We start from the raw sequence: 24660 nt of genomic DNA, 5'->3' as shown, positions 1-24660 counted from the left end.
CGCATGGTCAATGTGACGAATCCTCTTGGCCGTTATTCCTGGCTCTCTAGACCGGGGTCGCCAACACACCATTAAATAGCTTCTCAATTAAAGGTATTCGCAGAACCAAGTGAACATGGAACCAGCCCTCATATCCAGGAATCGAACCCGGGCCCTCCGGGTGAGAGGCAAACAAGTTTGACCGTGGAGCCGCCTTCAAACATTAATTACCGGTACGCGACTTAAAAATCTCGAAATTTTACATTCACTTTTACCGGGTAAACTTCATCAGTTTCTTCTGAAAACTTCTTTCAGTTCAGCAACTTTGATCAGCCAAACTCTTCGAAAAATCTAACACCCATAACGCCAAGCCAAACAACAATCGATCACAAGTACTTTTTAATTCCCTATCTAATAATATAAAGCACACTAGATACAAAACTGCCCAACATGATGGCAAAATTCCTCTTTTTTTTAAAAATCTTCCATTGCAATTTAGTCACCGGTATACTGTTTGTAGTCAGTTTGTGGAAATCTTGTACCCGGTACCGCGTAAATTAGGCCTGCATCGACTTTTAAAGGTTATGTTGAACTCGAGAATATGGTTTTGAATGTAAGATCGATCCGTAAGTTCTCCAATGCATTATATTCAGTTCTGCCCGTCACTAATCACAATCAAATTGGAAGAGACAAAATATCATTAATACTTCCGAAAATACAGTTATTCGCGACCTTGACTCAGCTGGAAAGCGCACTCGCTGCACAAGTCAGCACGACTGCGAAATGATACAAAGTTTTAAAATGTAACATGCGCAAAAAATCGACTGCAGTTTTTATAACATTTTAGCACAAAAACGTAAAATTCCCAGTCTTATATTAGGACCAAAACAGTAATAGGCAATCCCAAAACGTCCCATGACTTTATGTACAGTATGTAGGCCTAAGTTTCTGGTCTTGATACTGTAACAATCTTATGCGATATTAAAATACTAAATTTGTATTACCAGTACTTAAGAAGGAGCAGTTTCGATTCCTGCCTGAAAGCCTAGTGAACATACAGTGCCCTGAGGGAAGTGCTGAAACCCTATTCGGCGATAAACTCGTTAAAAAAAAAAAAAAAAAAAAAAAAAAAAAAAAAAAAAAAAAAAAAAAAAAAAAAAAACCACATGTAATCCTGGACATAACGTAGACGTTTTGCAAGTACGAACATTTGATGAAACTAGTTCCATCTTCAAGTACAGTAGAGCTGCCGAAATGCGTTGTCTCCTTCCAATTGTTGTGGACACTCTCTGCTTTATTTTTTCCGACGATTCTCTAAACAATACCACCCGAATGCGATGTTAAGATGGTCCCTTATGCAAGTTCACTGCCGATCGCTGTTCCAGTACGGTACGGTAGGCTACTTCCTCAAATTACCACAGTGACCGGACGTTAACATCGAGATCCGTAAGTATGCCGTAGCCGTCCTTTTGAGAGATACAGTTTCTTGAAAAACGCGTGATCGAGGATTTAACACTGATGGGACTGAAATTTCTGGACGATTGATCCGGGAAATCGTTCTTCGAGGAACGGATAATGCAGGATTTTAACAATGTGATTTAAATACGATGCTCGCAGGACCATGTAATTTGAACGAATAATATGGGAAAACATAGGTTCCGGGAACGTATAATCGAGGTTCTACTGTAGTTACCTTACTGATTGTCAACAACTTCACTGCATCCAACATTCTAGGCATGGATCTCTTCAACCTATTCGGATTTCAGATACATGACGTCAATGTCGTTTCTGAATTACAGCCTACCTCAGATGTTACTAACCTACTAGAGCAATTTCTGGAAGTTTTCGACTCCAACCTAGGCACAGCCAAAGGATACACAGCTCACATCCAGTTTAAATCAGGAGCCAAGCCTCGCTTTTTTTAAAGCACGTCCAGTCCCACTTGCACTTCAGGATCAAGTTACGCAAGAACTACAGAGATGGCTAGCAGCCGGTATTGTAGCTCCAGTCAATTCCAGTAAATGGGCTACACCGCTTGTCGTAGTTAAGAAGTCAAATAGTAATATCCGCATTTGTGGTGATTTTCCCTCTACCATCAATTTACAAATTGAAACGGATGTTTTCCTGATTCCCCGTCCTGAAGACTTATTTCGCCGTTTAGCCGGTGGACATTTCTTCTCTAAAGTGGACCTGAAAGAAGCTTATCTCCAGCTACTCTTAGATGAAAAATCTAAACAGTACCTCACACTGAATACCCTTCTTGGTCTTCTACAGCGCCTACCTTTTAGCGTATCTTACTCAGCTGCGATTTCCAGCGATATTTAGAGCAACTTACAGCCTCCATTCCCGGTTGTGCTAATTATCTTGATGATATTATTATCACAGGAAAGGTCATCAGAATCACCTGAATAATCTGCGCCTGCTTCTCACGAAATTGAAAGAAAATGGCCAGCATGCTAATCTTGCTAAGTGCACCTTCTTTCAACCACAAGTTCAATACCTGGGACATATAACTGATAAACATGGCATGCGGCCCAGCAAACAGAATGTCTCTGCCATTATCAACATGCCTGCAGCGCAGAACATCAAACAACTGCAATCCTTCATCGGAAAACTAACTACTAAAGCAAGTTCATTCCACGCTTTGCTTCGGTAGCAGCTCCTCTGAATGCCTTACGCAAGAAAGGTGCTAAATTTCATTGGGCTCAGCAATGTCATCATGCCTGGCAGACCATCAACAAGGCCCTTGTCCATGCTGTCAAGCTTACCCATTTTCAGCCTGGTAAGCTACTCACCCCAGCAACAATGCATCAGATTATGGCCTCGGCACAGTTCTCTCGCAGAAGGATCGCCACGAACAAGAACGTCCTATAGCCTTCGCTTCCAAGACACTCAATGAACATCAACGTAACTACTCTCAGACAGAGAAAGAAGCGTTAGCTATTATATTCGGCATTCACAGCTTCAATGAATATCTGTATGGTAACCATTTCCTTATCATCACGGATCACAAGCCTCTTGTTCACTTATTCCATCCTGGTAATAAAATCCCTGAACATTCTCTCCGGAAACTTCAGAGATGGTCAATATTTCTCTCTGACTACTCCTATCAGACTGCATATCGTAGCACATCCCAGCATTGTAATGCTGATGCTCTCCCTCGCCTAATTGCGGATCCTGATACTACTTTTGATACTCAAAAATCTGAATGTCTTCAGTTAGACATCGAACTTGAAGAAACTGTCTCCAGTTTTCCTATCGACGCCACTTGCATCACCAAAGCAACAGATAAGGATAGTACACTAGCTACCATTCGTACTTATATCCGCAATGGTTGGCCTCTTCAATCCAAGCTTCCTACCAGCCTTGCACCTTATCGTCTGCAGCATCGTCTCACAGTACGTGCCGGAGTAATCCTATCAGAAACAGGCACACTATTCCGAGTGGTCACCCCCCTCAGTCTTTGCAAGCAAATTCTCAAGTTGTTACATGAAGGTCATTGGGGAATATCTCGTACCAAGCAACTCGCCCGTCAACACTATTATTGGCCTGATATTGACGCTGACATTGAAAAGCTCATCCACCACTGTGAACCATGTCAAGCACATCAGAATGCACCTACGTCTGACCTCGCTCCATGGCCTCCGGCTAGTTCTCCATGGGAACGTGTTCACATAGACTTTGCAGGATCCTTTCTCAACTCTATGTGGCTCGTTGTGACAGACTCCCTATCTAATTTTCCTTACGTCGTGGAAATGCATTCTACAACTACTGAAGCTACTATTCGAGCATTTCAGAAGATTTTCACTACTGAAGGTTTACCCCAAGTCTTAATTTCAGACAATAGACCTCAATTTACTGCCACTAAATTCCGGGATTTCTGTGTCAATAATGGCATTAGGCACATCTCAGCACCTCCTTTTCATCCACAATCAAATGGTGAAGCTGAACGTTTTGACAAGACTTTCAAGAAAAACATGAAGAAAGCCATATCTTCAGGTTTAACTAAGGACCAAGCCTTATTACAATTGCTAGGAAGACATAGGACTATGCTTGGTACAGACAACCTCACTCCAGCTCACAAGCTGCATGGACGCCCTCATCGAACATTGCTTTCTTTGTTGCAGCCTCTTCCTGCCCAGCCGCATCGCTCACAACCAAAGTTCAACGCCGCAGACAAAGTGTATGTCCAGACTTTCAAGTCCAATCCTCCCTGGATTCCTGCTGTCATCTGCTGTACCTTGGGACATCGTCTCTACATCAGACCGCCGAGAAACGCATCTGCCGCCACCAGGACCAGATCTGCCTCCGCTATCGTCCATCTCCCGATATTGATTCCCTTGTCTCCCCTAAAAAATCCATTGCAGAAAGAGCTCTGGACCATTTAATCACGATGGGTTCTTTTCAGGATGACTCTACGCTCCACCACCTGGACCAGGCTATGGACACCACAACCAGCACGGCCGACTATCCAGCCCAGCATCGCTGCCACTGCCAGCGCCGTTGCAGTTTCACGCCATACCAGCGCAATTGGGAGGGGAGGGTGTTGTAGTGTCCTCCGCCTGGGAGCTCCGCAACCCGCTCCCGCATAGAACCTACTCGACGCTACGAGTGTGTGTCCAGTAGAGCCCTGACGTATGTGGTGTGATGCCAGCCAGCGAGTATATATTGGAGCGACGTTTTCACCGCTCCGGGCAGTCAGCTGTGTCCAGCGATCAGGCTACCCCGTATGTCAGACACGGAGGCATCCCTCTTGAAAATGTGGACTGAATTCTGATCGGGAGGTTTCACCTCAGGACAACTACGCCTCAAGATACCCGCCTCCCTTGTAACTTCTTGCCTACACCTGCCTAGCATTCCGCTAACCAGAACTTCACACCAAGTTCCATCCAAACTTCTCAAACAACAGATAGCTATCTGCTATCATAACCTCTCCTCATTTGCGGCACTCTATCTCGTCAGGATAGACTTCATTGTACATGTAGGATCTTAATTGTACATATGCATATATATTTCTTCGACAAACAGTCAACTTACTTATGTTATTACCTAGCGTGTTCAGCATCATAAGAAGCAAGTCTAAATTCTATTCATTTTGTGTATATTGTATGAACGACTGCAAACCAATAAACTTTTATATTGTGTTTTGTATATCATGCTTCTTGTACACAACAGCGACCATAGCCTCAATTAAGGTAAATGGTGTGAAAATGGAAAACTTTTTTTTGCTAGTTGTTTAACGTCGCACCGACACAGATAGGTCTTACGGCGACGATGGGACAGGAAAGGGCTAGCAGTAGGAAGGAAGCGGCCGTGGCCTTAATTAAGGTACAGCCCCAGCATTTGCCTGGTGTGAAAATGGGAACCACGGAAAACCAATGGAAAACTATCGTCATGTCTCCCAACAGTGGACATCTGCCATATGAATTCCGGGTAAGCAAGATCATTGCAATTCTGAAACCCGGTAAACCGGAAGACCAAGTCGATAGCTACCGACCAATAGCATTGCTGAGTGTTTGCTATAAACTCCTTGAGAGACTTGTGTACAATAGAATTAGTTCGGCCATTAATGAAGTGATTCCAGTAGAGCAAGCTGGATTCAGGCAGAACCAAAGCTGTGTTGACCAGGTGCTAACACTAACAACTCACATTGAAGCTGGTTTTCAAAGGGGTACTAAAATATCTGTAGTCTTTGTAGATCTAAAGGCTGCATATGATACTGTGTGGAGGCAAGGGTTGATGTTGAAGCTGCAACGAGTTATCCCTTGCAAAACTGTAACCACACTGATCAACAATATGCTAACCGAAAGGCTCTTTCGTGTCGTCATGTATGATGACATTAGTCGTCTTAGGAAACTAAAAAATGGCCTTCCCCAGGGATCAGTATTGGCACCTCTTCTATTCAATCTCTACATATCGGATATCCCTGAGACAAAATCATTAAAATTTTCTTATGCAGACGACCTAGCCATTGCCATTCAACATCCAGATCTCAGCCATGCCAAGGCCATCCTGACGTCTGACCTGAATACACTTAGCTGTTACTTCCGAAACTGGAGACTACAACCTAGCATGAATAAGACAGAATCTGCTTGCTTCCATCTCCACAACAAGTTGGCTAATACAAAACTCCAAGTATGCTTCAATGGTTCAGTGCTAAACCACAATCCTAATCCAAAGTACCTCGGGGTAACGCTTGACCGAACCCTATCTTATGGAAAGCATTTTGAAAACCTCGGATCTACGTTGAGATCACGTAATAATATTCTGTTTAAATTGTGTGGAACTTCATGGGGTGCTTCACCGGACACATTACGACACACTGGGCTTGGCCTCGTGTATTCTGCAGCTGAATACTGCTCTTCAGTATGGCTTAACAGTTGCCACGTGAAGAAAGTCGATGTACAACTTAACACCACCATGCGTATCATCTCTGATACTCTGAAGCCTACTGCAACGCACTGGCTGCTAGTCCTGTCCCACATTGCTCCACCAAGCCTGCGACGTTCAAGAGCCCTTGTTCAAGAATATGACAAGATCATGTGCAATCCAACTCTACCTATCCACAGAGATGTTGCAGATCTCTGGAGACAAAGGCTGAAATCCTGTAAGCCACCAATTAAAACAGCTAAGAATCTAATGGATGCTGGTTTCAATTTAAAAGAGGAATGGAAAGAGCAATGGATTCGTACAGCTCCGGAGTGGCCAAGCCTTTTTAATCCAAACCACTCCCCAGCTAGTTTCAGTTTGCCAAGAAGAACGTGGGCATCACTAAACAGGTTTCGCACTAATTGTGGAAGATCTGCATTCTCCCTTCACCAGTGGGGCTTCGGGGACTCTCCAGCGTGTGATTGTGGTGCTTTAGTCCAGACCATGCATCATATAATGGACGAATGCCCTCTGTGTGCTTATGGTGGAGACCTGAAAGACTTTGCTAATGTCTCAGAATCCCTAGTGCAGTGGATAAACAATTTAGATATCCATGTGTAATTGTTCCCTACTTACCATGTATTCTTTGCAGTTTTTTCTTTTGTATAATATTGTATATACTTGTCCATTCTGTAAATTCCAGACGCTTAATAATAATAGTGGGGTTTGAACCCACTATCTCGTGATTGGGCAGCATAATCATCATAAATCGTCGTCGTCAGCGTATGTAGCTTTTTTTCTTTTGCAAGTTGCTTTACGTCGCATCGATACAGATAGGTCTTAAGGCGATGATGGGAGAGGAAAGGCCTAGGAATAGGAAGGAAGCGGCCGTGGCCTTAATTAAGGTACAGCCCCAGCATTTGCCTGGTGTGAAAATGGGAAAACACGGAAAACATCTTCAGGGCTGCCGACAGTGGGATTTGAATCCACTATCTCCCGGATGCAAGCTCACAGCTGCGCGCTCCTAACCGCACGGCCAACTCGCCCGGTCTACGACTCTCTTAGCACAGGTTTTCTCCAGAACTTCAATATTAGAGACGTAGTTTTCCCACTTAATGTTGATGATGGAGCATTGTTTTTGCTGATAAAAGCGTTCCAGCTTTTTCATGTCATGGCAGCATAAAGTCCACGTTTCACAGCCATAGAGAAGTGTAGAGATGACTAAATCAAGTAGTAGTTATTATGTAATTTTATGATGGGCCACATTCCCCCAAGTGAGAATGCTTTTACAGAGTATTTTGAATACACTTTGCATAACAAAAAATTTATGGCAAGGTATCATGTCAAAATATTCATCATGCAACAAATTATCTCCTCCATAATCACAACATTCTTTATACTGTTCACATAAAAAAATCTAAAACCAAACTTTCTTTAACACTTTGCTGACCGGATGCTTGAGCTTGTCACATACCCTGTGGACCGGACATTTTTCTACTAAGCATACTAGGGTGCACTTGATTATAAAAATGTACATAAATATTAAACCAGTCAATGTTTTATTTTTAAAGTTGGTATGGGTACTCTCCAATGCCCCTAGTAGTAGTAGTCAATCTGACTTTACAAAAGCATCTTCAGCGTCAATTCCTAACACATCATTAATGTTTACATTGTTGTCGTCGTCAGAATCACTTGAATAAATAAGTACACTAGGTAAATTACGGCCTGCAGAGGCTTGAATATCACTTCCACTATCACTCTCACATTCAGTTTCCACTAATACATTAGACTATTTCCATTTGAACGATCATCGGCATATAATTCTTCTAAAATATCATCGTCAGCTAACACCGTATTCCGCGGGCGTTCCATCTTGTCATTGACTGAACCGGCAGAAAGAAAGTAGATGTTTCGAAACTAAATCAAAGAATAAAAGAGGCCGTGAATAAAAGAAAAGTGGCAGATATACATCTACGATTTATTCTACTCAATGTGCACGTCCGAAATAGTTCACGATATGGTCAAGAGATGTCACAGGAAGACCGAAAACAATGTCGTGAATAAAACCAAGATTTCTCGGGGCCCGTCACCTACTGATGGCAAGCGTACTACGAGATTTCTCAGGGCCCGACACCCATGTGTTAAAAAGGTGCACGGGACTTGAGTAAATACAGTAATGACCTGTACAAAAGTGAAGGCAGATGGCACACACAGAAAATAAAAAAGGAGCAACCACCCACTAGTGCTTCATACTAATGGAAACCCCCGCCAACATAGGGCCAAACTGAGTTAAGTAACCATTCAATTTCCACTGGATTTACTTTTGAAATATTGGACTAGAAACATTAATTCCATCAATAATGTATAAAAAACCCTTGAACCAGCCAATAAAATAATAACACAGCTGTAGTCTAACGATCTACTCCCTAATGCCTTGCCATCCAGTACCTAGTAATGTTATCCTTGTCACTTGCCTTGCCACAACTTTTTTTTAATTTTATTTTTTTATTTTTTATTTTTAAAGAGGCGGTTGGAAACCAAAATATTAATACCAACCTCGGAGTAGTACTTCCGCTTCTATCACAGCATCAATAGGGGGTGGTTCAATAGCCTTACTAAGAAACTGTCCAATAGCACCAAGTCGCAATAATTTGATGGATAATGCCAGTTCATGCAGAGGGGTTCTGAACATCTCAGGTGTCATGTGCTCATCGAGTCTCTCATAACGAGCCTGTGAAAGAACACAGAAAATTAAATAGCCCAACATATTCAATAATCATATGAATGATATTCATAAATAATTATGATCAGTGGAAAAAGTTAAATAAAAATGTCAACAGAACATTGTTATATAACAATGAACACTAAGAGTGCAACACTTACACTCACTATCCACCCACTGCAGCTTCATGTCACTGCTGATAAACTGAAAACTTATGATACACAGATGTGGACAGCAAGAGATACGCATCCAACACATTCAATCTAAGACATGAGCTGAATAACTTCTTGTGAAAGTGGAAGTGACAGGTGAAAACTAAGTTGAAATGGAAAGCACATGACTGGATACAGTAGAACCTTGATAATTAGAAATCGGTTAATTCAAAATCCCACCTAATTCGGAGAAGCTCTCGTTCCCAGAAACATGAGGTACAGTTCTGCATGTTATTTAAACGGTTCATTTCTAAATATGGATAATTCGTAATCTGAAGAACAATGTTGGTCCCATTACTGAAATTCAGACTCAATTAAAAACTGACTTTAGAGTTTTAAAAATAGTATTTTACAGAGTAATTTAAATTCAAAATTTCTCTGCGTCATAATAAATCGCATCTTCCGGAACGTGCAGGGTAGCTTTCCGCACTTTCACTCACTTAGGTGTGTCTACAGTATGCTTCATATTTGCCAAGTTCGAATGAAATCTTAATTCCTTTGTATTCAGCAGTTTAAGGAACACCACAATATCACATAGCAGGCAATATGCGGAGAAGCAGAATCCGCGAACAATGGCGATGCCGACAGTTGGCGAAAAAGCACAGCTCATATAGAAAGTTTGTACGCTCCGAACAATATTGTCAACACCGATGTAACTGCATTGCTTTTTTTTTTTTTTTTTTTTTTTTTAATGTCAAGCTCAAACGGACTAATGGTTTTAAAGGAGAGAAGTGCCAGGTCGGAAAATCACACACGGGTGGGGTCACTGTTCTGTGTTGCAATGCAAATGGAAGCGAGACTTCCTCCCGTCGTCAGAGGAAAGTTCGAAAAGCCATGTTGTTTTAAGGGCACTGGGGACTTTCCATGCAAGTTTAAGGCATCTAAAAATGCAAACGGTACAGTAATCCAAACAATAAAGCACTTACACAGGGGACCCAGCATAAATGGTCCTCGTGTTTGAATTGTGCTTTTTTGTTTTCGTTGCATGAGGTTATGTTTGCCAGTGATTTATCCGAGTGCATTTGAATAATGAAAATGTACCTTGTTGGATACATTTTGAAAATAGTCTTTTTTTTCCATGGCATTTGAAAGATTTAAACTGTGAATCAAGGTGACTGCATGCGTTAATGAGTCTTAGAATACTTTATAACACGGGAAGGTTTGGCACTTCTGAATATTACAAGAGAAGTGCCATGACGGGAAGTCGTACTACAAGGAAAGCGAGAGACTTTCTCTCCTCGTCACAGGAAAGTGCGATAAGCCACGATGTTTTAAGGGCATCGGGTACTTTCCGTGCAAGTACAAGGCATCTAAAATGCATACAATACAGTAATCCAATAAAAAAACACTTGCACAGGAAATCTAGTATAGATTTCTCCTAGTCTTTGAATCCTGCTTGCTTTTTTTTTTCTTTCTTTCTTTCTCTTTAATTACGTGAGGTTATGTTTGCCAGTGCGTTATCCAAGTGCATTATTTGAATATTATAAATGCACTTTGTTGGATACATTTTGGAAATAGGTTTTTTTTTTTTTTTTTTCCCATGGCATTTGAAAGCTTTAAGCTGTGAATCAAGGTTAATTGCATGCAGTACTGGGTCTTATAATAATATTTTGTGACACAGCAAGGGTTGGCATTTCTGAATTACGAGTTGGCAGTTAATTCGAAAACACATAATTCGAAGTATGATTTTTGCGTCCCAATGACTTTGAATTAACAAGGTTTTACTGTATAGCCAAAATCTATATCAAAATTATACTTTCATCACCTCCATCAAATAACATAGTTATCCATTGTATTTTACATACGCAACTAATGTCTGGTGTCTAATCATACTGAGAATATGAACTATTTGAGGGTACACTTGAGAGTAAGGCCTAGCCCATGTATACACTTCAGTACTTACCCTACTCAGCAGGTGGAAAGCAAAACCAGGACGAACTCGACCAGCCCGGCCTTTGCGCTGCTCAAGATTAGTCTTCGATGCCCAGACTGTAGCATAATTCGTCATGTTGTTATGAGATGTGAACAATTTCATTTTGGACTTGCAGCTATCAATTACATACACTACATCATTGATAGTGATTGAAGTCTCTGCAATATTTGTGGAGAGAATAATCTGTGAAACAATATAAAATATAATTGTTCTACCGAAAAGAAAATTCTACAAAAATTCACATTAGCTATAGAGGTATTTAATGTTAACATAAATGAATGAAGAGTAAACTGTACAAATTTCAGGGTTATTGTTCATTCCTACTCCTAAATAGTGTTTCCAATAGTTATAAAGATACCAGCTTGTTCATACATACATATTCTCCTATAAACTAGAGAAATGCCTTTTGCTCAAATAGTTGTTGAAATATGTCTTGTCATGTCTAACAACTTTTTATGCCACTGCTAAAATGGTACAAATGGTGCGCGCGCGTGTGCACACACACTCCTCCCTCTCCCTCTCTCTCTCTCTCTCTCTCTCTCTCTCTCTCTCTCTCTGATGTGTCCATATTTAACATATGCAACTGTTTATTCAATGAAAATGAAAATCCACAGCCTGTTTCCAGTCATTCGACTGGGTCAGGAATGGAATGGAATGAATGAAGCTCCCACCTACCAGTGAGGATAGGAATTGTGCCGGCTGCCGAAGCTTGTTGCACTCCTCTGGGGCAATGATTAATGAATGACAAATGAAATGCAATGATATAGAAGAGTGTTGCTGGAATTAAATATGACATGGAAAACTGGAGTACCTGGAGAAAAACCTGTCCCGCCTCTGCTTTGTCCAGCAAAAATCTCACATGGCGTGAAGGGATTTGAACAACGGAACCCAGCAGTGAGAGGCCGGCGCGCTGCCGCCTGAGCCATGGAGGGTCTTTTTATTCAATGAACATAGGTTAAAATTTCAGCGTTAAACAACGAGGAAGTATATTACACATAAAAATATTGATAATTGTTCAGTATTCATAAAACACTAACCAAATGAAATTTTAAAAGGTGATGAGTGACTTGTGTGTGTGCCGATGGCAGGTTTACCACCTCAGAAAATTAAATCCGGCGAGTAGAAAGCGAAACAACTGGCATATGCAAATAGCTAATATGGACTTTTTAGTATAAAACTAAGAGGAAGTGGACTTATAAGCATGATGTGTGAATCTGATTCAAGACAGCCCCAGAGATGGACTTACGAACATTTCCACCGGACAATTTTTTCTCCTCATGTAGTACATGGACAAAACAGTCCATTGCACTGATTATCTGGAAATTACAGGTCATTATCGTCATGTTTGTTCTGTATTGAATGATGTTGATCACAGCAATTATTCCTTCTTATTATAATTGCTGTGATCAATATCTGGAAATTGCCGAAAGTGGACTTACCAATTTTTGGCTCTTGCTGTTTCAATTTGTCAATGCACAGGCTATACAGTACATCTTTCATAAACTGGCACATACATCAGTCATAAAAGTAATCCAGGGTATATTCATGTTATTTTTCCCAAAATAAAAAAATAAATAGATGGACTCTTAGTAACTGCAAGTTAATACTAAATAATGCAATCATAAATTAAAGCAGAGCACAATGGTTAAAATGAACGGTTTCATAGCTTCCATCATATCACTCACCTCATCTATGGATATTCATTTGGTATTTTAACACTCCAGTGGGTGCGCGAAGTACAGGTATCCTCCAGTGATTTTGTTTTGCGTGACTACAAGAGTTGGCAACACTCATAACCTTGAGCGCCCATATACCTTTCTTCCCACTCACCCTACGCCCGTCAGTGCATTGTCAGCTTTTATGCTAGCCAATTATCGCCGTGACCTCGTGTTTATTTACACTGTGCAGTAGTGGACACATGTCCCCCGCGCGCCTACTGGCGTTACAGTTTTTTCAGATATTGCTGTGGTATTTTTTTTTTAATTCATAGTTTTGAACGTCATAACGGTTTAATTGAAATAGTTTATGCGTGATGATAATAATGACCAATGAAAGTGAACGTGGACAGGTACGCCGTTGGCTAGATGAGACTGAGGATAACGAGTGTGTTCTAGATATAGAGGATGAAGATTAAAGAGAAGAAGACCACTTGGAATACGACACAGAGAGTAGAGAAGATGAAATCAATACAGAGGATAACCCGGCTGATGTTCCTGATGACTCTGAGGAAATGGAAGTAGTAGAAGCAGCATTTCCTCCTCCTGGCCCGGTCCCTCCTGTCGCTTTCGTCAACCCAGAGTTTTATTTGGGAAAAGATCGCACATCAAGGTGGTACTTAGAACCCCAAGTTGCCCAGACTTCTCGTACACCCAGACATAACATTATACCAGTTTTTCATCGCCCAGGACCTCAAAGATCTGCGAAAAATGCTATCACTCCAGAAGCTGCGTTACAGTGTCTTATTGATGATGAAATGGTGAAAAAAATGGTTGATTGTACTAACATTTACATAACTAAAATTCGCCCTCAGTTTGTCAGAGAAAGGGATGCTAGGCCCACTGATTCCCGAGAAATTCGCGCACTGATTGGTATATTATACCTTGCTGGGGTTTTGAAGGCTGGAAGAAGAAACGTATTGGAAATGTTGGATAATTCACACGGCACGGGAGTAGAGGCTTTTTATATAACCATGAGCGCAAAGAGGTTTCGATTTCTTTTACGTTGTCTGAGATTTGATAACGTACACAACAGAGATTTTTAAAAAATCTGTTGAGAAACTAGCTGCTTTTCGAGAAATCTTTGAGATGTTCGTGCTCAATTGCAAGAATGCATACAAACCAGCCGACTAACTTACCATTGATGAACAGCTAGTTGCATTTAGAGGAAACTGTCCCTTCCGGGTGTATATGCCTAGTAAATCTGCAAAGTATGGGATAAAGATCTTTGCTACGGTTTCCACAACAACCTTCTATGCTACAAACCTTGAAGAGTACGTAGGGAAGCAACCAAACGGCCCTTTCAGAAGAAGCAACAACACGTCAGACTTAGTTTTGAGATTGGTGCAGCCTATTTCAGGAACCAATAGGAATATTACATGCGACAATCCGTTCGCATCTGTGCCCTTGGCAATAAAGCTACGGGAAGAAGAAAAAGTAACTATGATTGTTACACTGACAAAGAACAAAGCAGAAGTTCCCCCTAACTTTCTACCTGATAAGTCAAGAGAAGTCAAAAGCAGTTTGTTTGGTTTTCAAAAAAGCTGTACATTGGTATCTTACGTATCGAAGAAGAATAAGGCTGTGTTGGCAATATCAACTATGCATGAAAACATGGCAATGGATCCAGATACAGGTGATGAGCGAAAACCCGTGGTCTTTACTTCCTACAATGAAACCAAGTATGGCGTGGACATTCTGGACAAAATGTGCCGTCAATATGACTGCGAGAAACTCAAGAAGATGGCCACTAACAATCTTCTTTCATATTCTGAATGTAGGAGGAGTAAATGCTCTTGTAATCTATAAAACAAATTAAAAACTCAGCTTTGTGAGCAGCTGCAATTTTTTTAAACAAATGGCCTTCACCCTGATTAGACCACAAATTGAACATCGTATCAGTTTGGAGATACCACAGGAAATAAAGACAAGAGGAAGGATCTTGCTGAAACTGGACAGGGAAGAAATTCCACCTCAACCAGCATCCCGAAGAGTGGCTGAGAAAGGAAGATGCTACCTCTGCGGCAGAGCCAGGAACAAGACTTCAAGGAAAATGTGTGTGAAGTGTCATGGGTGAGTGTGTGCTGATCATATGAGAAGCGTTTGTGCAAGGTGCATTGAATAAGTTAAAGTTTATAAAGTTTCAACATTCCGTTTGTGTTTTTTATACTTCACTAATATGGAAAATTAGGTATGTACTTTAATTTTTTATACTACGAAACCAATTTGTATTTTCAAACTAGAAAGTAATAACAACATTTAATTTTTATAGTTTGTCATTTATAACATAAAACATACTTACACATTTTTGTAACATTCATAACATATCTAACTTATACACATTTTTGTTTGATTTACCATGATTATATATTTCCTACGTAGAATAACCTCTTTTTTATTAAAAATGTGTTTAATATATTCCTACCTAATCCAAAACAAAAAATCATGATCGCTAAATATACATTTCATAGGGTAAAATGGCAAAACAAAGTGGAGGACACCTGTCCTCAGTGCGCCCACTCACGATACGGCAAACCGTGCGCCCACTGAAGTGTTAAAGTTATCCCTATCCTCATAGATAATGGTCTTTTTCCTTGTCCATACTATTCGAAATGCCACATTTCTTGAAGCCCTTGACCAAAAACGCTAATTTACAGAAAATAGATGCTTATTTTGAAAACAATGGGCGCTTATTTTTTTCTAGTGCCTAATAATAGGCAATTTGATGTTTTTGGGGTGTGTAGACTTGCATGAAACCAACTAGAGGGAAATATATTTTAGACGAGGTGCTGATTAAAAATGAACCCCATAGAGAAACTGAACTGATAGAGGGTATGCTGTAGTTAAAAATAAATGTGAAAGAAAGGGTCGTAACAGTAGGACTATTACGCAATACCATATGGCTGATATTTGTAAGTACGAAGAGTACGGAGATATTGAAGGAACTTGCTAGGAAACTGAATTTGGCAAAAAAGTCAATTAAGGATAACATGATAGCAAATATAAGCAGCAGCCATATAAATTTAAGGGAAAAAAGGAAGAGTGCATATAGGTACTTTAAGATAGAAACACATTCCGGGAGGGACATTTCAGGGGTCATTAATGAAGAAGGGGAATGAATATGAGAGGACTTACACAAGGCACAAGTATTCAGTTAGCAGTATGAAAAGATAGATATAAAGATACTGTAATGTCCAGGTAGATGTGGCTAATACAGGCAAAGTACTAAAAATTACTTCCAATACCAGAAATAAAGTTATTTATAAAAATATAAAAAAGTTGAAAGCTAGAAAAGCAATTGGGATTGATAGGATTTCCAGGGATGTACTAAAGGCAATGGGTTGGAATATAGTGCCATGTCTGAAATACAACCTGTGACAAAGTTTGGTGACAGTGACCTTACTGTCCTTCGAAATAGTCCCCTCCCATAATTATGCACTGCCGAGATTGGCGATATATGTCCTGGAAACTTTGCAAGAAGGCTTCCTTTCGCATGGTGTTCAAAAGCCTCATCACGTTTTGTTGGATGTCAGGAATATTGTCAAATCTCTTTCCTTTCAAAGCAAGTTTGAGTCGTGGGAATAGGAAGAAGTCTGGAGGATTGAGACCTGGCGAGTATGAGGGATGTTCAAGTTGCACCACCCCCTTTTTTGCCATGAATTGTTTGACGAAATTGGCTGTGTGTGGGTGAGCGTTGTCATGGACAAAAAACCATGAACCTTGTTGTGTGTACTGGGGTCGTATCCCGTGTAGAAGTTTCATGAAACAGGTCAAAAATTTCAATGTACTCTGCAGCATTCAACGTCGTTCCCTCAGGTAGAAATTCCTCGTTGATAATGCCTTGACAACTGAAAAAGGTGATGAGCATTGTTTGGATGCATGACCTTTTTCCGATGAAGGTATCCCGGAGAACGCCATTCCATGCTTTGCTATTTCATTTCAGGGTCATACCTGAGACATCAGCTTTCATCCTCAGTGACAATACAGTTCAAGAAATTTGGTGTTCATCTGCCGTTTCGACAAAATCCTGTGAAGCCTCTAAACATGCCTGCTTCTGATAGTCAAGTGATGTGGTACAAGAAGAGAACACGTTTTCCTCTTCCCTAACTTCTGGGTAACGATTTGTTGCACGGATTCACTGTTAATCTGCAGTTCATCCGCTATCATGCGCACAGATAATTGTTGATCGTTCGTGATTAATGTCCTTACCCTCTCAATGTTTTCGTCACTAACGGCGGTCGCTGGTCTTCCGCTACGGGAGTTGTCAGAAACACTTTCCCGGCCACCTCGAAAATGGGCAAACGACTTGTACGCACACTTCAAGGACAGTGCTTGATCTTCATAAACACGTACGAGCATCTCATGCGTTTCTTTTGGTGTCTTGCCAAGTTTAAAACAAAACTGTACATTGATCTTTTGGTCGTTCATGTTCCAGTTCACAGTTCAGAACCAACGCACTAAACACGTACTGTGCCTAACAGGTCTTACATGGCACACACACGAGGCTCAACTGAACAATGTTGGGAGCCGGTGGTCAAAACCAGCTGCTACGCAGGTGAAGCGTTGTGTGTCGCCAGTGTTGCCGGATCGACCATTCTGACTTCTTTCACTGAACTCTATTGTCACAGGTTGTATTTGATTACTGCTTGTATGAAGGAGCTATATCAAATGAGTGCAGAATTGCTATAGTAGCACCAGTGTACAAACAGAAGAGAGATGAAACAAAGCAGATATTTATAGGCTAGTCAGCTTTACATGTGTTGCTTGAAAGTTCTGGGAAAACATTCCTCCTCATTAAACATGTTTGTGAAATTACCAACTGGTTTTCTAGAAGGCAGTTTGGGCTTCAGAAAGTTTATTCCAATGAGGTTCATATTTTAGATTCAGGTCAAATGGACTATATCACGATTGACCTAGCCAAGATTTTTGATAGGGTAGGTCATGGGAGACTTGATTAAAATGAGGGCTATTGGACTAGACAAAAGAGTGGCTGACAGTGTGGCTACATTTCTAGGAAAAAAACAGAATTCTCCGAATCAGAGTAGGTGAAGCATTACTTGATCCTGGAACAATTAAATTGGGGGTGCCCGCAAGGCAGTATTATTGGATGCTTATGCTTTATTATGTAATGAACGATTTCAGAGATACAACGAAAATATCGGAACAAAATTGCACTAAACTTAACACAGTAGCCTTGAAGAGAATAAACATTCTCCTATGGAACATTGAGGGAATAAAAACCGCCCTACCCTACATACCAGAGGAGATAATGGAGGACACTGATGCAATAATATTCACAGAAACCTTTCTCATTGAACCCGTAGACCTTCAAGGATATTACGCTGTACATACACTAGCAATACCAATGGCGGGAAGACCAACAGGAGTCACTTGCTTTCTAAAGGGGACAACAGGGAACATCGAAAATATCATCAAGGAAGAAAATATAATAATAGTCAAGACTGCTGCAGCAACGCTGATAGGTGTATATATTCAACCACATATACGCGTTGAAAATATATAGACACGGTATATAAAGCCATAGAACAAACAAAGACAAAAATATAATACTAGCAGGAGATCTAAACTGCAGACTTGACAAGCATAACATCAAAACACACATACTCCTAAAGGCTCTAGAAGATGGTTTCAGACTAGCAAACAATCCGGTAATACCAACCTACAACACATACAATGGATCCAGTACAATCGACATAGTGTTCTATAAGGGAGGAGAACTAAAGCTACGAAAACAAGAAGGAGCCCCAATAAGGAAACATGTCCCCATGATGACAAGTTTTGACACAAATACCCACAACTGAAAAAAGAGGCAAATGGACCAATTGTGTTTCTAGGAAAATAGACCAAGAAATAATCAAACACAGCAAAGACAACATCAACGAGAGGACAAACTGGAAGAAGCACTACACTTAACTAAGGATATAATGCTAAAAGCCACAAAAATCAGAAACAGAACACAAGGATAATGGTTCGACTGAGAATTCTAAAAAGGAAAGAAACACTGAGAATGCTTTGCATAGCAAAACAAATACAGAGGCCAAGCAGACCTAGAAAAGTACGCAAGGGGAAGAAGGGAATACAAATCTGTGCTTAAAAGAAAAAGAGCGGAGCACATTGAGAGAGAAGCCAAGAAACTAACGGTGGATGCAAACACAGATCCTTTTACAGCAATGAGGAAGAAAATCACACACACATCCAGGAGAAATACTTATGAAGGACTGGGAAATTCACTTCTCGAGGATAATGAATAAACAAAACAAAAAACCATGCATATGACATAGAAGACAGAGTCAATACATAATTTTGAATTAGGAACTACTACAAAACTCGTACAAGCAATCAACGGAAGAAAAATAAGAAAGCGGCAGACCCAGATAATATATACATGGAACATCTCAAAGACTCCCTCGATAACATGAGGACATCAGCAGATGAATAAGTTTGAGTGGTGTCTTTAAAAGTAGGAAAGATCACAATATGAAGATAAAGTTTGAATACAAGAGGACAAATTGGGGCAAATATTCATTTATAGGAAGGGGAGTTAGGGATTGGAATAACTTACCAAGGGAGATGTTCAATAATTTTCCAATTTCTTTGCGAACATTTAAGAAAAGGCTAAAAAAACAACAGATAGGGAATCTGCCACCTGGGCGACTTCCCTAAATGCAGATCAGTAGTGATTGATGATGGAAGAACTGTGGAAAGACCTGATGAACAAATGTTTGCAGACAGGAAAAATCCCAGTAAGTTGGGCAACAGCAACGCTCATCTACAAAGGTAAAGGAGACAAGACATGCCCAGACTAACTCAGAGGAGTGGCGCTGAAAAACACCTCCTTTAAAGTCTTCACGACGATACTCAACAAACGATTACTAGCAACTGTTGAAGGAAGCATCCCAGAATGCCAGTCTGGTTTCTTGAAGGGAAAGAGAAAGAAGATTGGAAAACTGAAGCAAATGACCGACGAGAGAAATCCTACAGTGAGAGCAATTGAATCCTGCCTCCAACGAAAGCTCACCCAGATAAACAACAATATTGAAATCTCCAAGAAAATCTTACTAATGAACGGAGTCCTGCAAGGTGACGATTTGAGCCCCACTCTGTTTAACATCTATACAGCTGATGTAACAAGCATCACAGAGAAAAACTCAAGAGCAGAAATAGAAATGCAGACAATATGGTGATAGGAACGAAGAACAAAGAGGATGTTCAAAATGCACTACACAAATTAGAGACTTGGTAAGAGTAAATGACATGGATATAAACAAAGAGAAGGCAGTACAAATGACATTTATGAATGGTAGAAAAACAATGGCTAAAGATGGTACAGGTAGTAGGACACTATAAATATCTTGGGAGGTACACTTCAGACAACATCTTTTAGTATGCATATCCAGGAGAGAGCAACAGCAGCCATCAGAGCCTCACACAATATCCCAAACATTACCAATCTATCAACAAATACAGCGATGCACTTATTCAAAATGGTTGTGGCGCCAGTTGCAACATATTGCATTGAAATCGTCTGGGAAAAATTGAAGATAAGTGACCTGAAAAGAATAGAAAAGGTCAAGACGATATTCATGAAACGAGTATTAGGAGTCGGGAAAACAGCGCAATCACGACCAGTATAAGAACTCATAAATACGACTTACTTTGTAGAGGACATTGGGCTACAGCACTGGTTACCATCCACAGGACCCTATCAGAGAAAGGAACAAAAAGGAGACAGGACTAGAGGTCTACAGTACTTCAGTCATGATGGATGGCAGTTGGAAAAAGGGGTGTAAGAGCCAGAGACACGTTACAACAAGAACAGCAATCCATGGGTTCCACCACAAAATATGCGAGAAAACGAGATTCCATGAACCGAATGAAGAATGCAAGTGTGTGCTATGTGGACAGAGCTGTGGGAAATGTCATATAATAATATGTGCAAAGAGAACAAAATCTCTTACAGACTATATATAGCAAAGATTAAAATTGTTCTTTATTTACTGTATATTAATGATCCACTTGTGCGCACTTTTCTTGTTAATAAAATATCTATATAAATTATAAAAGTAAATAACTAGAATCACAGATAAGGCTTTTTGCAGATGATGTTATACTGTATACAGTAGTAAATAAGTTATAGGATTGAGTGACTGAAAAAAGCACCTCAACAAGGTTGAGATGGACAGCCAACAAAAGCATGTTGATAAACAGGATGAAATAACATGCTGTAAGTTTCAGCAAGAGGAAACCACTCAGTTGTGATTGCTGTGTTGATGGGGTGAAAGGACCTTGTGCAGATCACTGGAAGTGCCCAGATGTTAATATAAGAAGAGAACTTCATTAGAAAAATCATATTACCAGTAATGAGGTTGTAAATATTGGTAACAGATCATTTCATATGGTTACAAGGGCATTTAGGGTTTGTAGTAAAGATGTAAAGGAGAAGGCACAATTAGTCCCTGGTCAGATCCCAATCAGACTGACCAGGATTACATTACATGAGAACTGGAGAGGATCCAAAGGAAAGCAGCATGAATTATCTTGGGCGATTTCTGATAAAAGAACAGTGTTAAAAAAATGTTGTCACCTTTGGGCTGGGAAGATTTAGTCATAAGGAGATGATCTTGACTGTGTGGTATGTTCCGAGTTGTCAGTGGAGAGATGGCATGGAATGACATTAGTAAATGAATGAGCTTGACTGGAGTTTTTAATGGTAGGAAAAATCATAATATGAAGATAAAGTTGGAATTTTTTGTTGTTGTTTGCTTTACATCGCGCCGACACAGATAGGTCTTATGGCGACGATGAGGCAGGAAGGGGCTAGGAGTGGGAAGGAAGCGGCCGTGGCCTTAATTAAGGTACAGCCCCAGCATTTGCCTGGTGTGAAAATGGGAAACCACGGAAAACCATCTTCAGGGCTGCCGACAGTGGGGCTCGAACCCACGATCTCCCGAATACTGGATACTGGCCACACTTAAGCGACTGCAGCTATCGAGCTCGGTAAGTTGGAATTCAAGAGGAAAAAATGTGGCAAAGGAAGAGAAATTAGGGGCTGGAATAATTTATAAAGTTCTTTGAAATAATTAAGGTAGCAGGTAGGGACCCTCTTCGGAGGCAGCCCTACCCAGGGAGTGGCGCCCCTGCCTATGTGAGTCCCAGAGCAAACTGACCCGGTGTGTATCATCTGGTAAGGGTCCCAGTTCAGGGTTACGGGTGAAGACCTCAACGGCAGTGAAGGCGGAGATGAAAATCATTGGTACGGCGGAACTGGCGGAAGAGGCATCCTTGCTTTTTGGGATAGTAATAAAAAGCATTCACGAAGACAGTCAACAGCTTCAGCAGCGAATGAGGAATTTGGATCCCAACGGTGAAGAAGGTGGAAGAACTATCTTTGAAATGTAAATCCACACGTCTGATCCCGCAGCGGGCGGTGTTGTGGTCAGCGTCTGTATCCAGGTCAGGGTCGGCTGTTTAAGCATGCTCCAGGTCTTACCAATCTGGTTCTAATTGTTGTGGGACCTACGGGTTCCACCCTCATGTGAAATGATTCACACAATCTACCATGATGGTACAACGCACATCGGAAACTACCCCAGCCGGTAAAATCCGGGGCCAGTTAGAGTCTGGTCTAAACAGGGCATTGGATTCTGGGGGCCCTGCACCATCATGTTGGGATCAGTCGGAGGATCCCTCACCCCGCAAGATCAGGACCAAGAAAAAATACTTCTTTGGTACAGTGAATGTCAATACCCTCGTAAGAGTCGGTAAACAGATGGAACTTATCAAAGAACTGGAGAGATATCAGATCAAGCTACTCGCTGTACAGGAAACAAGATTCCCATCTAATGAAGTATCTATGATGGGCAAGTACAAGATAATAAAGGGTCAACCAGCGATCAGGGAATATAAAATGGGTAATAAAAGAAAATCACCTTCAATTCTAGGAACAGCATTTTTTGTTCACAATTCAATTATTCGATCACCTTCCCCTAGGCTTTCCATCTTAACCTTGAAGAGTGGAAACAAAGCATATGCTATCTTCAATGTGCATGCACCTATTAATGAGGACAACAAGAAAAATCCAGATAAAGTTGAAGAATTCTGGTCTCTCCTGGAAAAAGAGTTGTTGGAAACTCCGGAACATATGATTAAAATATTAATGGGTGATTTTAATGCTCAAGTTGGCAAGGAAAGAAAATACAGAAAAATAGTTGGCAGTTATCCTGGGCATATAAGAACCAATAGAAATGGGGAAAGGCTCATTGAAGTGTGTGAAGCATTCAACCTCAAGTTAATGTCCACCCAATTCAAGAAAGAAAGGAAGAAATTAATGACATGGCGTTCACCAAATCCCATGTTAGGGGAGTTCCAAATAGACCATGTAGCCACATCGAACCCTGCAGAGATTTTTAACGTTAAAGTGCAAAAAGGTGCAAACATAGATTCTGACCACTACCTTGTTAGAGCCAAGATAAGATTTATTCCAAAGTCCTTCAAGAGACCTTCACCCAAAATCAAGAAATATCGAACTGATGAACTCAAGATAAACCAAGAGATTGTTGAGAACTATAAACGAGAGCTTGAGGTCTTGGAATCTTCGAATTGGGACGAAATGGCAAGGAGGATACAAGAAGCAGCTGAAAAGACTATAATGATCGCCAAAAAGAAGAAACATCCATGGTGGAATGACGATTGTGAAGTAGCCTTACGGGAAAGGTCTAAAGCGTGGAATAAATGGTGTACTAATCACAAGAATTTCGAAGACTTCAAGGAACAATGGAAACACACAGCAAAAATTCTTCGGAATACGAAAAGAAAGTACGAGAAAGAACAGCTGCACAACATAGAAGAAGATTTCAAGAGAAACAACACAAGAGATTTCTATAGAAGGTTTAAAAACAAAATCAAAAAATTCTCCCCTGGTAATCTATGTTTTAAAAGTGAACAAGGGAAACTCATTATTGGTGACAAGAAGAACTGCGAGTATCTGGCCAACTATTTCCAGAATCTTCTGAACTGTGAACCTCCCGAAGATGGATTGCTATTTGGAGAGCCTCAATTCAAGTTGAAGGATTCATTACCACCAAATAAGGAAGAAATTAGGGACATCATTAAGCAACTAAAAAACAACAAAGCTCCTGGGAAAGATTCAATTACTGCAGAGTTATTCAAATTTGCAGGTGAAAATATAGTGGAAAAACTAGAGGAATTATTCGCTTTTATTTGGGAAAAAGAAGAAATACCAAGTGATTGGAAAAATGCACTCATTCATCCTTTACACAAAAAAGGGGACCAAACTAACGTCAACAACTACAGAGGTATCTCTCTTCTTCCTATAGCATACAAAATTCTATCCAAAGCATTGCAGCGGAGGCTTGAAACACATCTAGATAAACAAATTGGTGAACACCAGGCAGGGTTCAGGAAAGGGCGTTCATGTGCTGAGCAGATTTATATTCTAAAATCACTTATAAAAATAAGATCTATGAGAAATCAGAAGAGGACAATCATAACCTTCGTTGATTTCAAAAAGGCATATGATTCCATAGATCGTGGAGTGCTCATGAACGTTCTGCAGGAGTTTGGAGTGGATGAGAAATCTCTGGACATAATTCGGCAATCTCTTACAAACACTTTTTCTCACGTCAAATTTATCCATTTGAGATAAAAACGGGTTTGAGGCAAGGAGACAGCCTTTCTCCACTACTCTTT

The 24660-nt window shown here is 40.6% G+C and overlaps 1 protein-coding gene across 2 annotated transcripts in view; it reads right to left on the bottom strand.

Annotated features, from left to right (window-relative positions):
* Positions 1-24660, bottom strand: part of mle (maleless) — a 278516-nt gene that overhangs the window by 102200 nt on the left and 151656 nt on the right. For both annotated transcript variants that reach the window (XM_067135650.2, XM_067135651.2), the window contains 2 exons: positions 11186-11398; positions 8905-9079 (listed from right to left, as the gene is read on the bottom strand). In XM_067135650.2, coding sequence (XP_066991751.1) covers positions 8905-9079; positions 11186-11398 — 388 coding nt within the window. The remainder of the gene's footprint in view (positions 1-8904; positions 9080-11185; positions 11399-24660) is intronic.

Source organism: Anabrus simplex, chromosome 1 (genome assembly GCF_040414725.1).
Source record: "Anabrus simplex isolate iqAnaSimp1 chromosome 1, ASM4041472v1, whole genome shotgun sequence".
Taxonomy (NCBI): domain Eukaryota; kingdom Metazoa; phylum Arthropoda; class Insecta; order Orthoptera; family Tettigoniidae; genus Anabrus; species Anabrus simplex.
This window is presented reverse-complemented; position numbering and strand designations above follow the sequence as displayed.